Source organism: Hipposideros armiger, unplaced genomic scaffold (genome assembly GCF_001890085.2).
Source record: "Hipposideros armiger isolate ML-2016 unplaced genomic scaffold, ASM189008v1 scaffold_84, whole genome shotgun sequence".
NCBI classification, from domain to species: domain Eukaryota; kingdom Metazoa; phylum Chordata; class Mammalia; order Chiroptera; family Hipposideridae; genus Hipposideros; species Hipposideros armiger.
Genome location: NW_017731434.1, coordinates 1,737,458 through 1,752,356, shown reverse-complemented (window position 1 = coordinate 1,752,356; position 14,899 = coordinate 1,737,458). Strand labels below are relative to the sequence as shown.

The 14,899-nt window shown below is 34.0% G+C and overlaps 2 protein-coding genes across 2 annotated transcripts in view; one reads left to right on the top strand and one right to left on the bottom strand.

Moving 5' to 3' along the window:
• ASB17 (ankyrin repeat and SOCS box containing 17) overlaps window positions 1-1,268 on the top strand; it is an 11,392-nt gene extending 10,124 nt beyond the window's left edge. Inside the window, exon 3 of the mRNA XM_019643993.1 lies at window positions 989-1,268. Coding sequence (XP_019499538.1) covers window positions 989-1,195 — 207 coding nt within the window. The 3' untranslated portion in view covers window positions 1,196-1,268. The remainder of the gene's footprint in view (window positions 1-988) is intronic.
• A 5,692-nt stretch (window positions 1,269-6,960) lies between these two features.
• Window positions 6,961-14,899, bottom strand: part of MSH4 (mutS homolog 4) — a 79,726-nt gene continuing 71,787 nt past the window's right edge. Inside the window, exons 18-20 of the mRNA XM_019644048.1 lie at window positions 11,747-11,921; window positions 9,035-9,123; window positions 6,961-7,514 (exon numbers count right to left, since the gene is read on the bottom strand). Coding sequence (XP_019499593.1) covers window positions 7,323-7,514; window positions 9,035-9,123; window positions 11,747-11,921 — 456 coding nt within the window. The 3' untranslated portion in view covers window positions 6,961-7,322. The remainder of the gene's footprint in view (window positions 7,515-9,034; window positions 9,124-11,746; window positions 11,922-14,899) is intronic.

Genomic DNA, 14,899 nt, shown 5'->3' with positions numbered 1-14,899 from the left:
TTTTAAATTTAAAAAATTAAAAAAACACATTTTAAATGCCCCTATTTTGCATTTCCACACTTCCCAGTAGTTTCCCCTGTTGAAGCATATATATTTTATTGTAAACATATATTTGGATATCTTACCTCTAGACCACAGGTCTGTCATCACAGACTATGTCTATTTTGTGTCCTCTAGCAATTATCCCAAGCACTCAGTCTGAGCATATACTAAATATTCTTTAAATAGCTGATTAAATAATGAAAAAGTATATATCATTTAAGGGAAAGTGTCATATAGTTTGTAGAGTATAGGTTCCACTAAAGAAATGTCTTTGTAATACATACAGCAATGTCTTTTACTCCTAAGTCAACCTAATACCATTTGGCTTCTAGAATTAAATTTTTAAAAGGGTGCCTTAACTGAAACATTAAGAGTTCTCTTTTCACATGGGTAGGCCTCCTGTCAGTCTTCTCATGGCTTAGCAGTATTAAGTTGTACTCTATAATGACTGGAATTATCTGAGGGAACTTTGTGGAGCGAATTTATGTTGTCTGTGCCCAACCTCAGACCAACTGAATCAGAATCTCTGAAGTAGAACCACAGCATTGGTATGTTTCCAAGTCCCCTAGATAATTTCAGTGTATATCCAAGTTGACAACGCTACTCTAGAAGAAGTTGATAAAACGTAAGTATTGGGTTGTCGGAAAAGTCACGACATATTTTTTCTATGTTTTTCATTGCAAAAATGCATCATGAATTTTCCGACAACCCAATATATGATCCATCTAAAATTAAAAACATACAGATTCATAGTTGTAAAAATTCTGTGTCCTTAGACATACTAAACTTTATTACATTGTGACAATAAAATTGGAATAAAAAGCACTTTCACATGAGTGGAAAAAATATTATAAGGTATATAAATTTAAGATCTATTTTATGAATTTTAATAACAAAGTAATCCAATGATTAACATTACAAAATTAAAATATTTGCTTTTCTTCAGACACAGCTAAGTTTAGGAAGACGCCCAATTATTTCAAATTGGTTGGACTACATTCCTTCAACAAGATACAAAGATCCATGTGAACTATTACATCTTTGCAGAAAAACCATCAGAGCTCAACTACTGACCAACAATATGCTCCCAAATGGAATATTTTCACTTCTAATTCCTGTTCGTCTACAGAACTACCTGAATTTAGAAAGTTAATACATGTTTTTTCCTGAGTTCTTTAAGGATGCTCACCATTGTATGGCTTAGAAGTTAATAAACTAACTTCATGCAAATATTTATTGCATTAACTATTCCATTAAGAAATATATTTTCACATGACAACCTAAGTGAATCAATTTTAAATCAACATATGGCTCTGCCCATTGCCTTTTGATACAGTGGAAAAAATATATGCATTTTATTTTTTATATTTACCCTTTTAGGACATTCTTTAGCACTTTTGCATTATTCTTATTATTTACAGATATTTTGGTCATATTAATGTTCTGAACTCTGAAGCTCTTATGTTGTAAGCTAGGTAAATATTATTTTATATTAAAGCAGTCATACTAACAAATATTTATATACTGAGTTATTTTGCAAATAAAATATTTACATACTGAGTTATTTTGCAAATAAAATATTTACATACTGAGTTGTTTTGCAAATAAAATATTGGGCTTGGAAATAGGGAATAATCAAGGAAATTAACATGTGATCCCTTCCTTGAGAACTTATAATTCTGTAATTCTATAATTACAGAACTTATAATTCTGTAGCTGCCATGGTCACAAATAATACAAGGTGAATAGTTAGTCAACTAAAGTGTAGAGGTTGAAAGTAGAAAGGCAGAAATAGATTATATTTTAAAATAATTAGCCTAAAGTTACAATATGGAGCTTTGGTGTTCTGGTATGTGATACCTATAAATACCAGCGCCGTAGTATTTTTCTAATTGAGATATAATTGGCATATAACATTATATTAGTTTCTGGTGTATAGCATAATGATTCAAAAGATTCGTATGTATTACAAAATGATCACACAAAATGAAAGGTGTACATAATGCAAAATGAGTTTTAAGATCTACTCTCTAACAACTTTCAAGTCTACAACACAGTATTAACTGTAGTCACCATGCTGCACATTACATCCCCAGGACTTATTTTACAACTGGAAGTTTGTACCTTTTGACCACTTTCACCCATTTAATCCATCCCCAAATTATATGCATTTTGATGCAAAGAAAGAATAATTTTGATCCAACATGACATCAAAATGAAAATATCATTAGTTAAATCTAATCTATATGTTCTTTGGTTACAAAGAAACTTATCTTTTAAAAAATTAAAATTTATTATACTACAAGTTTTTAGCTCTTTTGTTTTTGAACATGTAGGATACTACTTTTCTCTATATAATTACATAGACAAACTGTTGCAACACAAATATGAGAATTGGGAGACACTTTTCCATGGGTCGCTCATATTTCTGCCTGTCCTACAAGCAGAGGCACTGCCTGCCTTATTCATGACTACCTTTTTAAGGATGTTTGTCTAGTGAAACAGTGATGAAAGATAGAGTGTCTTCCTCTGAGTAGAGGGCAGGTTTGCTCAATGTCTAGTATAATAAAGGTAATGTCTTCTTCTAGGGGAAAGGCTGAGCATGTTTGCTTGAAGCTCATTATAAAAGACTGGAGTTTCTCAAGCTTGGGTTTCCTCAGCTGTAGCACAAATCCACTGTGCATATGTATACATGGACCACTCCATGTCTTAGAGAACAGGGGCATATGAAACCAACACAAACATGACGCTCATGGTGCATGTTATGCCATTTGTAATCAAGTCTTTTGTTTCTGACCAAGAAGTCATTTGTCTTCTGACAGCAAACATCAAACTGTAGTAAGCTAAACTGCTAGTTCGCTTTAAGGTAAAAATCTCAGACCCTTCACAGTTTTTTTTTTAATTGAGGTATAATTGACATAGAACATTACAGCAGTCCCCCCTTATCCGCAGTTTCATTTTCCATGGTTTCAGTTACCCACAGTCTCTGAGGACCAAAAATATTAAATGGGAAAATTCCAGAATAAACAATTCATAAGTTTGAAGATTACACGCCACTCTGAGTACCATGATGAAATCTTGTGCTATCTGCTCCATCCCTCCTGGGACGTGAATCATCCCTTTGTCCAGCGTATCCATACTGTACGTGCTACCTGCCTGTTAGTCGCTTGGTAGTCATCTTGGTTATCAGATCGACTGTTATTGTATCACAGTGCTTGTGTTCCAGTAACACTTATTTTACTTAATAATGAACCCAAAGTGCAAGAGTAGTGACGCTGGCAATCTGGATATGCCAAAGAGAAGCCATAAAGTGCTTCCTTTATGTGAAAATATATGTATGTACGTTCAGGAAAAGCACAGTATATAGGATTCAGTTACTATCCACAGTTTTAGGCATCCACTGGGGGTCTTGGAACTTAACCCCTGCAGATAAGGGGGACTACTATGGATATTTGCATATATTGCAAAATGATCACAATACGTCTAGTTAACATCTGTCACTATATACAGTTACGCCTTCACAGCTCTTGACACTGAGAATCTGTTCCCTACCTCATTGCTGTGTATTTTAGGATCCATTTTAGTATATTATATCAGACAATAGCTATTTTCATCATCTACTTGCAATCTGAGAACTATCAAAATTTTGAACAACTCAATAAGGAAAGGAGTATTCATTCTGGTCTTACAGTAAGATAAACAACTGTGTGATTTAAGTTTCTAAATGAGAATGGAAATGGCCAAGTGGCAATATAACTGTATTACTTGTGTTTCTTTTCCTTCCAGTTTCATTCCTGGGTGGTAAGAATGCAATACAGGATTGAATTTATAAACTTAATTAATATATGTGGCTTTTTTCTCTTTACTCCACCTGAAAAGTCTATTTCAAGGGCATCTTTTGTACACCTAGCACTTAGTATGTTGCCTGTTCCATAGTAAATATTACTGAATTTTTTTTTGGAAGTTTTTAAGAGTAAGGCCTATTCTAAAAATTTGCTTTTAGGGAAAGATTTAAAAATGTGTTACCAGAGGAGTTAAGCTGAAAACTAACTAAAAAATAATTTAGAACAAGAGAAAAAAAATCACTACTTACTAAAGAATGATCAGACTAGCTTTACAATTTTAAAAATGCATGACTCACTACATACCCATTAGAATGGTTAAAACTAGAAGAAAAAAAAAACACAATACCAAGTACTGCAGAATATGCAGGACAACTGGAACTCTCGTACACGACTGATGATAATACAAAATGGTAAAGCTAATCTGGAAAAGAGTGTGGCAGCTTCTTATGAAGTTAAACATACACTTACAATATGACAGAGTCATTCCACTCCTATGTAACCTAGATAAATTAAAACTTAACACACAAAAATCTGTACATGAATATTTATTACAGGTTCATTCATAATTACCAAAAACTGGAAACCCAAATGTCCATCAATGAATGAATGGATAAACTGTGGTCCATACAAACAATGGCATACCAGTCAATCAGCAATGAAAGGCACGACAACATGGATAAACTCTCAAATGCATTATGCTGAGTAAAAGAAGCCAGTCTCAAAAGGGTAAATGCTATATGATTCCATTTTTGGATATTCTGGAAAAAATACTATACAGAAGAAATGATTAATCATTCTGGTAATTGCTGGGTTAAAGTTAGGGATCAGAGAAGGATTTGATTATAAAGGGACAGTAAGGAAATTAATTTGGGGTTGATAGAACTGTTCTATGTCCTGATTATGGTACTGGTTCCATGAATCCATAAATGTGCACCATGTAACCGGAACTGTACACCAAAAAATTTATTTTACTGTATGTAAAATTCTAAAATAAACAAATGCATTGCTTCCTAGACATGAGGATAAATTGCCCTTTTCCTCTACTCCCACATACCTTACCCTTAGACTTGAAAAAGGACAACCTCATGCGAGGAGAAAGGTGGAACAGACTAAAAGAATAGCTTTTAAGATGGAAATTAAGAGTTTGCTACAATACCATGGACATTTATGTTAAAGGCCTGGATTACGAGATAATGATGTTCAATTTTAGAGAAACGCAGGCAAAGGCGACAAGGTATTGAAGAGTAGAGCAAATAGACTTAAAATTTAAAAATGGGTTGTCTTCCTAGTAGACACCTTTTTTTTATATTTAGCACCATGACATAATAATTATATTTTCATTCATTGTGTTTTCATGTTTCTGCTACACACACACACACACACACACACACACACACACACACACATATAATGACTGAAGAAAAAGTATAATTTTAAGAAGATAAAACTATTTTTATTTCATCATTCCAAATCTAAAATAAATTAATCAGTTGGATGCAGTTTTTGCATCAAAAGCTCTAAATGCTGAAAAATTTCTTAAAAGTCTGGTGGAATCTAATATTGGGGTAAAATCTAAAGGAAAGTTAACATATTGGATTGTCAGAAGTCATGATGCATTTTTGCAACGAAAAACAGAAAAAATACATCATGGCTTTTCCGACAACCCAATATTTGAGGAAATGATATTCACCATATTTAATACTGTGTATCCATCTCTGCTTGCCTGTTTTTCTTCCATTGCCTTCTCCCTTCTGCCTTTTATTGCTTCCTCCCTTTTCTTCCCTTTCCTTCCAAACAAGCTGTCATGCCCTCTTCCTCCCAAGTGCCTTCTAGAAATTTGTCGCAAGCTTAAATTATGTAGCTGCTTTTAGGAATGATCACATTAAAATAATTCATTTCAAATGCTGTGAATTAAAAAATGGCTAATGGTCAAATTCAAATACTGTAGTACTCTCTTCCCAAAACAGGACAATGAAGAATATAAATAGTCTAATAGCACATTTAATATATATCAAATGTAAATACTAACACTAATTTACAGTTACTTTTCCCAAAGTGTATATATGTCATTCAAATTATAACTTTTTCAATATGATATATCTAGCTACTAATGTGTACTTAGAATATTGAGAAAGTTTAATAAAGTAAAAAATATCAGTAATAAATTTGTAAGAGAAAATATGCATATATTAACAAAAATAGGGCCCTAACCAGTATGTGAATAATTTTAGGGGGCAAATTTACTATGAATTCTGAAGCTTACTGAATGTGTGCCCTGAGTTCCAGATACTCAGTTGTCTAAGAAAAGAATAACTTCTATTATCTTAGACCTTTGGGCTGTGATTATGTGAATGAGTCATCTACTGTGTTTGAGAAGACAACAGCTCTTTACAGTTACTGAACAACTGATGGTCTTCCATTTTCTTTTGTCCATTTATGAAACAAGAATGACCTTTGGGTAAAATCTTAAATGGTTGTGTAAGCCACAAGCCTTTGGAAAAACAGCTCTATAAAATGTTCCCTGTGAACCAAGAACTGAAGTAAACAAATCAGTATTACCTTGCTGTTGCATTAGTTACACACCTAAAAAAGATGACCAAAAATGAAAAGTTGGAAGAGAAAAGAGGTTGGAGAGTAGAAAATGGAACATCTGGCTATTGAGAAACTGAAAGAGTCCATAATGGTGGACTTCCCCTTCCAGAAATGTTCCCTGCATTACAAAATATCTATTTGTTTCCTTTCACCCTTTAGAACTACACTGAATGTCAAAAAGAATACTTTAAAATTCCCAATATCATTCTAACTAACTTCAGAAGTATCCAGTATTAGAATTTGGGAGTTATAAGGTATTATATAAAAATTTATTGAGGGGCTGGCCGAGTGGCTCAGTTGGTTAAGAGCTCGCTCAAGAGTTTGAGCTCTGAGCAACAGCAGTCCAGATTCCCAGCCCTAGCTGAGCTGCCACTGAGCTGCCAACAGGTGGCAGGATGGTTCAGTTAAAAAAAAAAAAAAAGTTTATTGAGTCATAGGGTAATATTGCTTCAGAATAGTGTAAAAAACTCACATAAGTTTCCAGACCTAAAAAGAAAGTTGTTTATTTCTTAACTAAGGTATTGACAATAACATTTTAAACCATAACTTGTAAATATAAATAAATTTAAGACTTAATAACATAAATTTTCATAAATGAAAAAGTGTCACATTATACCAACTTATTTTTAAAAATCAGTCCTCTAAATAGTTCTCATTAAATTATAATAACAAATATTTTCTTCTATAACCTATATAGATGATAATTCTGAGGTTAATATAATGCAACTGTCAACTAAAAATAAAATTTATCAAATATTATTTTCTTTTGCTCTTTAGAAAAATGAATTCTAGGTTCCTCATATTAAGATATATTATTTCATTAGTATAAGATATGACTTGTTATTATTCTTCAGTCCTTTCTGAAACTTGTTCGGCCCTGGAAAGATCTGCTTCATACTTCTTTTTCAGATTACTTAAATATGTTCGTAAACTATCTGGATCCAACCGAGAGTTTCGAGCAGTTTGAACAAGCCTAGTAGCTAGATGGTACACAGCTCTCTGTCTTTCCATCTCAGGGATACGCCTTTGGTTTTGCTGTTATTGAAAAAAAATATAGATAAAAATTACTATATGACTACGATTTTTCTATTAAAATTTTGGTAGTTTTCTCTTTTAATAGAAATATAGAACTCAAGGGTTAACTAATCCCTTCAGATAAGTCAGTTCCATACAACCAGCAAATAATATGCCAGAAGAAATAAAGAAATATTATTCTGGAGAAAAGTTCTCATGAGTATTTCAGACTTTATGACAGATCTTTATGTCCTTGAGAATCACCTTTCAGTGAAAAAAGAATTCTACTAAATAGGTCAAATGTCTCAACACAATACCAAAAAGTAATAGAAAATCCACCAGAGTTATGTTCTACTTATGTTCACTTTTTCATTAAAAAGGTATAAGAAAACAGCACTGCTCATTGCTATGCAATATTCATAATTTTAAATGTCACCCAAGAGTACCACTCTGCTAACTCCTATTTTAATTCCCCAGCATATAAACTGGTGGAAAGAATGGGACATCAATAAACTGCTTGTCCCTCAAGAGAGTTCATACACAGAAACTGCTAGAGCCTAAGAGAGGAAATATTGCCTGAAGGGTAAATTACAATTGAAAAATAAGAAACATAAATAGCTACCTCGATTCACAGCAAACTATAGTTAAGAATACCCAAAAAATAATGTGTAAAATGGGCATCTTCTAATACTTTGGAAGGCCTTTAGATATTTAGTTCTTGAATAGTACGTCAGGGTTGGGGTACAGCTGGAAAATTCTTCATTCACTTCTTTGCCTGAGCTAGATAGGGGAATCAGCATTTTCAATGTTAACTGTTTATGGACTGTATTAGTGAGTTTCCCTTCACCAAGGGAAATACAATCTCTTCAACTCAATAGCAAACAATTCCAGATATTTTTTCTAACTTTCACTAAAGGAAAATCAAATATGATTCTATGAGGTAGAATAAGATTATTATATATTCACTCATTTATCTATTTAATACATTGATCTACTATCAGATTATTATTTAAATAAGTTATTAAATGTCTATTATCGTCTATATTCCAGGGCCCATGCCTTGTGTTTAAATCTATGGGTGATACAAAAATGTCTACCTGACATGATAATGGAACTCATTACAATGAAAAAGTCTTACAGTGAAAAAGACATGTGTATAAGCAACTGATTAAGGTAATTATGATAAGTCCCATAAAAGAGATAAAAAATCTCAAAGGTAGAAGGGCTCACTTCCAGCTCAGGTCAAGAAAAGCTTAAATAGGATGGAGTATTTAGAATGAATCTTAATAGACAGAAGAACCAAGAAGGGAGGGCATTCTACAATAGATGAAGGAAAAGGCTAGAGCAGACACATTAAAAAGCATGGTATATAATCAGGTCAAAATGAGGAAATGACAAGTAACTCAATGTGGCAGAAATGTAGGTTATATAGCTAAATTGGGTAATGTGTAAGGTTTATATGCAAAGCCATAATAAACATGTACACTAAAAGTATTTTCTTGAATTTGCAAATTAATTCTTATTGCTAAAACGTTTCTCACCAAAATTTGTCCAGTAATTTGAGTTGTGATTTCCTTGGCTTCCAAGACAATTGATGGTGGGAGTGATGATGCCTCTGCAGCTTTTAATCCTAAAATTATCAACAACAGGGCTTCAATATTGTTATTACTGGTATTGCTATGTTTCTTTTAACCAGTATTAATCTTTTCTTCACAGATTTAAAGTACCCTTCTCAGGTATTTCTGAAATACTTAATAATTCCCCAAATTAAATTTTCCAAAGTTCAACTCACCAATTATTATATTTAATTACTTGTCCAAGTTATATTAGACAAATTAGATCAATCACCTCTCAAGAAACCTCTGAGATAGCAAGACAGCATGTTAGGGAAAGGAAAAGAGGTAACTAGAAAAGTGAATAATAGTAATAACATTGAAAATTCCAACTACCGTTGGTTAATAGAAGGTCAAAGCATAAATGGGTTTTGCAGGGGAGGAAAACGTTTAGTCACAGAAATAAACCTACAGCTGAACATTCCTCTGTCCAGCAGATCAATGAGAGAGGAATTTCTTGGAAGAGAATTCCAAGTACCAACCAGTATGCTCATGTTCTCAGAGCTTAATTTTATTGTATAAATGCATTTAGGCTTTCCACTGTGTGCTAATAGTTTATTATTTTGGGTTGTCCGAAAAGTCATGATGTATTTTGTCTATGTTTTTCAAAGGTCATTTATTTATATAAAGAACAAAGATCAATCAATAATATATTGCCCAGTTTGTTTGATAACCTTTTGCCATCTTTTCAGTGAGCTTCATAATTCCTTGTTCACAGAAGGACCTGTCTTTATTTGCAAAAAAACTGAACAAGGTGCTGATTTACAGCCTCATCTGAATTGAACGTTATACCACACGAAGAGTTTTGAAGAGAGCGAAACAAGTGGAAGTCTGATGGTGCAAGGTCAGGCGAGTATGGTGGGTGTGGCAACACATCCTATCCAAGCTCCAATAATTTTTGACAGGTGATCAAACTTGTGTGTGGTCTTGTGTTGTCGCCGTGAAACACAACTCCTTTACAATTAACAAGCTCTGGACGTTTCTGGATGATGGATTCATTCACTGTCCAATTGCTGACAGTACACATTCAAATTGAATGTTTGGTTCCTTGGTAGGAGCTCAAAAAACACGAAACCTTTAAAATCCCACCACACTGAGAGCATAACCTTCTTCTGATGAAGTCTGCTTTCAACGTCATTTGAGGCGAATCATCACATCGGGCCAAGACCATTTGCGCACCACATTATTGTAAACAATCCACTTCTCATCACTAGTTTTCAGTCACTTCAAGAAAGGATCATTTTCCTCACGTTTAATGAGCATATTGCAGATGTTTATATGCACCGTCAAATGAACTTCTTTGAGCTCATGCGGAACCCAAATATCGAGTTTGCTTACGTATGCCAGCTTCTTCAGGTAGTCGTGAACGCTTGAATGATGGATGTTCAATGTTTCTGCAATCTCTCATGTTGTGTAATGTGGGTTTGACTTGATCAATGCATTTATTTTGCTATCATCAATCTCAGTGGGCCTCCCTGACCGAGGAGCATCATTGAGGTAAAAATCACCAGCACGGAATTTCGTGAACCATCATTGGAACTGATATTCTTGTAGAGCATTGTCACGGTAAACTTTATGCAACTTTTCACAAGCTTGAGGTGCATTCTTCCCTTTATGGAAGTAAAACAGTAAAATATGGCAAAAATGTACAGTTGGTGTTCCATCTTCAACTTGTAAAATCTCCAAAACTCAACCAAATTGCTCAATATTTTTTTAGAATGAAGCTAGAACTGTCAGCTGTCAAATGACATAGCAATGACATAGATGCGAATGACTCTAGTACTTCCAAAAATGAACTAGTGCCATCTGTTGCAAACATGCATCATGACTTTTCTGACAACCCAATATTTATTGCTTTAGAGGCAATAGAAGTTCACTAATATTTACTTAGAAGTTAGTAATTGCTAGGCACTATACTAGGCAGTTTGTATTTGATAATTCATTTAATCTTCCCAAATGCACATATATGGAAAATTATTCCCATTTAATAGATGAAATTGAGGCTTATAAAGATTAAACATCTGATATAAATTAAGCTATCCATTTGATTTCCAATTTCATATAGCAAAAAAGAAAGCTTTTTTCCCCCTTTCACAAGCGTCACATGTATAGCTAAAATATTTTTTGAAACTTTATATGTATAGATCAATTGAAACTGTGAAATTTCAAACATCATATAATAGATAGAAAATAATAATCAGGTTTATGAATATCATATGGTTTGGCAATATATCCCATTTTAAGTCTTTAGATTTAATTACTGAGTTCCCAGACTCTGGAGAACACAGAGAAAGAACACTGTTACTGAAAGAATGTATTAGAAATACATCATTTTCAATTCATTATATAACTTACAAATATAAACTAAATTATATTTTTTTAAGGATACAGACTAATAATTCTGGGGCCTTTATGTGTTGTAATTCTACATAATTACTGGTTACTATAAGTTTAAAAATAAGCTTTATATATATAAAATATGAATTTGACATAGAAAATATAGTCTAACAGCATATAAGCACTCAAAAGAATGAAAGGAAAAGTTGCTTAGGTTAACAGCCAAAAAAAGGGGGAAAGAAAGTTTGTTTTTATGAGAATATAGAGTATTTCAGTGTAAGATATCATTTCTCTATGTAATACCATAATTTTTTTCTTCTGTGAGTCCCTTAGAAAGTTTGTAGGTATACAAGATTGCTTCTTTATTTCTTGAGTTGTTCTTTACATGTTGAACTTCAAAATGCATGTTTTCTACATTAGGGTACAAGACATCTATATGGCATAGCTCCAAAAAATGTGTGGCAAACAACGTAAATGCCTGGAATATATAAAAATGAATATCAATACTTTTTAAATGAACTAGAAAATTCTATTTTAACTCTTTAAACATAAAGTTTAGTTTTCCAAGTAGCTTGTCAGAAATGTAGGAATAAAACTGGTAACTTGAGGCTAACGAGGTTGATTCATTTTAAAAGGTTTTGAAATTTTATATTCAATGAAGGACATGTTTATTATGTTTATACCTACACATTTATGTTACATTATGGGAAAAGAACATATACAAAAATGAACTCCTAAAAAAAAAGTCTGAAGATATTGAAAAGATAAAGCTTATTAGATATAAAGCTATTAACTGAGGTAATAATTAGAAAAATAATCCACAAAATTATAACATATCCCTCAACTTTTAAAAAACTACTTTAAAAGCAGCTTTCCAGCACAGAGAGTCCCAAACAAGATAAATCCAAAGAGTCCAAAACCAAGACACATCATAATTAAAATGCCAAAGTTTAAAGAAAAAGAGAGAATCTTAAAAGCAGCAAGAGAAAAACAGTTAGTCACCTACAAGGGAGCTCCCATAAGACTGTCAGCTGATTTCTCAACAGAAACTTGGCAGGCCAGAAGGCAGTGGCATGAAATATTCCAAGTGATGAAAAGCAACAACATACAACCAAGATTGCTCTACCCAGCAAGGCTGTCATTTAGAATTGAAGGACAGATACAAAGTTTCCTAGACAAGAAAAAGCTGAAGGAGTTCATCACCACCAAACCAGTATTACAAGGACTCTTAGAGGGATTTCTTTAAGATGGGAGGGGGGTTAAGGATGAGTGAAAGAAGAAGGATTAAAAAGTACAAATTGGTTGTTATATAGGAGTCGTGGAGATGTAGGGTACAGCACAAGGAATATAGTCAATAATGTAATAACTAGGTATGGTGCCAGATAGGTACTACATCTATCAAGGTGATAGATGGGAATGGGTTGGGGGCAGAGTGAAAAAGGTGAAGGCATTAAGAAATACAAATTATATAGTATAGGAAATAGAGTAAATGGAATTGTAATAGATAATACACAATGTTAGAGTGGCAACAGATTGGGTGAGGGAGGTTATTATTTTGTGAGTAGTGAAATGTATAACTATTACAGTGTTTTGTACATCTGAAAATAATAATAATAATAATAATAAAAAGAAATATGAATTGGTAGTTAATACAGTATGGGGAATATAATCAACAATGTTGTAAAGATCATGTAAGGTGCCAGATGGGCACTGGACTTATCAGGGGGATCACTTCACAGGCTGTGTAGATGTCTGACCAATGCACCTGAAACTGAAGTAGAATAATATTGAATGTCAACTATAACTAAATATATAGGTATAAAGAGTCATGGGATGTGGAATACAACATAGGGAAGATAGTCAATGGTACTGTAACAGCTATATAAGATGTCAAAGGGGTAGTAGATTGTCACTTTATGAAGAGTTTTAATGTCTATTACATTGCTTTGTACCTCTGAAACTAAGAAAATAAATAAACAAACAAATAAATAAGTTATAAGTCTGTAGCTGTAAACTCAAGGCTATAGAAACAAATTGGTTGAGGGGCTGTGCCTCTGTTTTTATGATTCGGGCTAAATTTTATTCACTTGACTTAAAACTTTTGTACTTATACAGAGCAAGTAAAAATTCAATAAGCTTCCTGTCTATTTCTTCTCTAGAGACACCATGATCAACTAGCTAAAGCCACAGGTCTGCCCTAGTTAAGATTATTCTGATTGCAGTTCTGATTGCTGTCTGTTTTGGTAACCACGACCACCTTGGTTTTGGTAGTTGACTGCCACCAACTGGCTCCTGCCACCCAAGATCCAATTACTCCCATTGTATTTAGGTTTCCCAATTCAGTGACTGCAGTTTCCACTGTAAGGTCTGGCCTATAGAGAACGGCAATCACATATCTCTTTAAGGATGGTGGGGTTCTCCTCATAAATTTATTTCTCACAGTCATAGTGAAAGGTACATCTTTTGGACCAATCCAGAGTGTGTGAGTGGGTCTTAAATGACAAATCTACAATAACATTCAATGTCTTTAAGCCTTTGAATCCTTTCCTCTACATTAAACCAACACAGGTCCAATACTTCCAACTCATTCACCGTGGCCTACTTTTTAGTTCACATTTTAGCCAGCCAACCAAACATCATCCCAAGCTGCAACATTAAATGCAAACTCTCTGCTTAGCAAGTCCATATCAATAAATTTGGTCTGATCTAACTTTATGTTCCACCTATCATTATCCCATTTCCTTATTATCCAATTCCACACATGATCCCCAGATTTCTATCTGTATAAATTAGAAAACTCAAGTCAATTTTTGGAAATGTAGTGTACCTCCTCATGGGCCATACTTTGTAACTCACTTTTAGGGGCCTGTTGGGGCCTGAGTCACGTTACAAGCCTAGAAGCAAAGGCTGCTACTGGTAGGTACTGAGAAAAATCAGCATTGTCTTACAGGGCAACTGCTTCCGGTGAGGCCATTACAGTTTCCTCAGGCAATGCAGAGCTAACCTGAGGGTAGAGAGGCCTCTTCTACTGGCAAATCACCAGAATTTAGAGGCACAAATGTTCCTAGCTTCATTAGGGTCTTCTCACATGACCCAAGAGAGCTGATGGTGCAGTTCCAGCCTAAGTCCAGAGGCCTGAAAGCCAGAAGAGCCAATGGTGTGGTTCCAGTCCATATGCTGTCAGGCTCATGGCCCAGAAAGAGCTAATATTTCAGTTCGAGTCTGAAGGCAGGAAAGAACTGATGTCCCAAATTGAAGGCAATCAGGTAGGAGGAGTGTCCTCTTACTCCCAGACCTCTTTGTTCTATTTGGGCCTTCAACTGGGCCTCACTCACTGATTGAATGCGGCCCATTCACAAGAGGGAAGACAATCTGCTTTACTTATTCTACCAATTCAAATATTAACCTCATCGAGAAACACCCTCACAGATACACCCAGAATATTATTTGACCAAA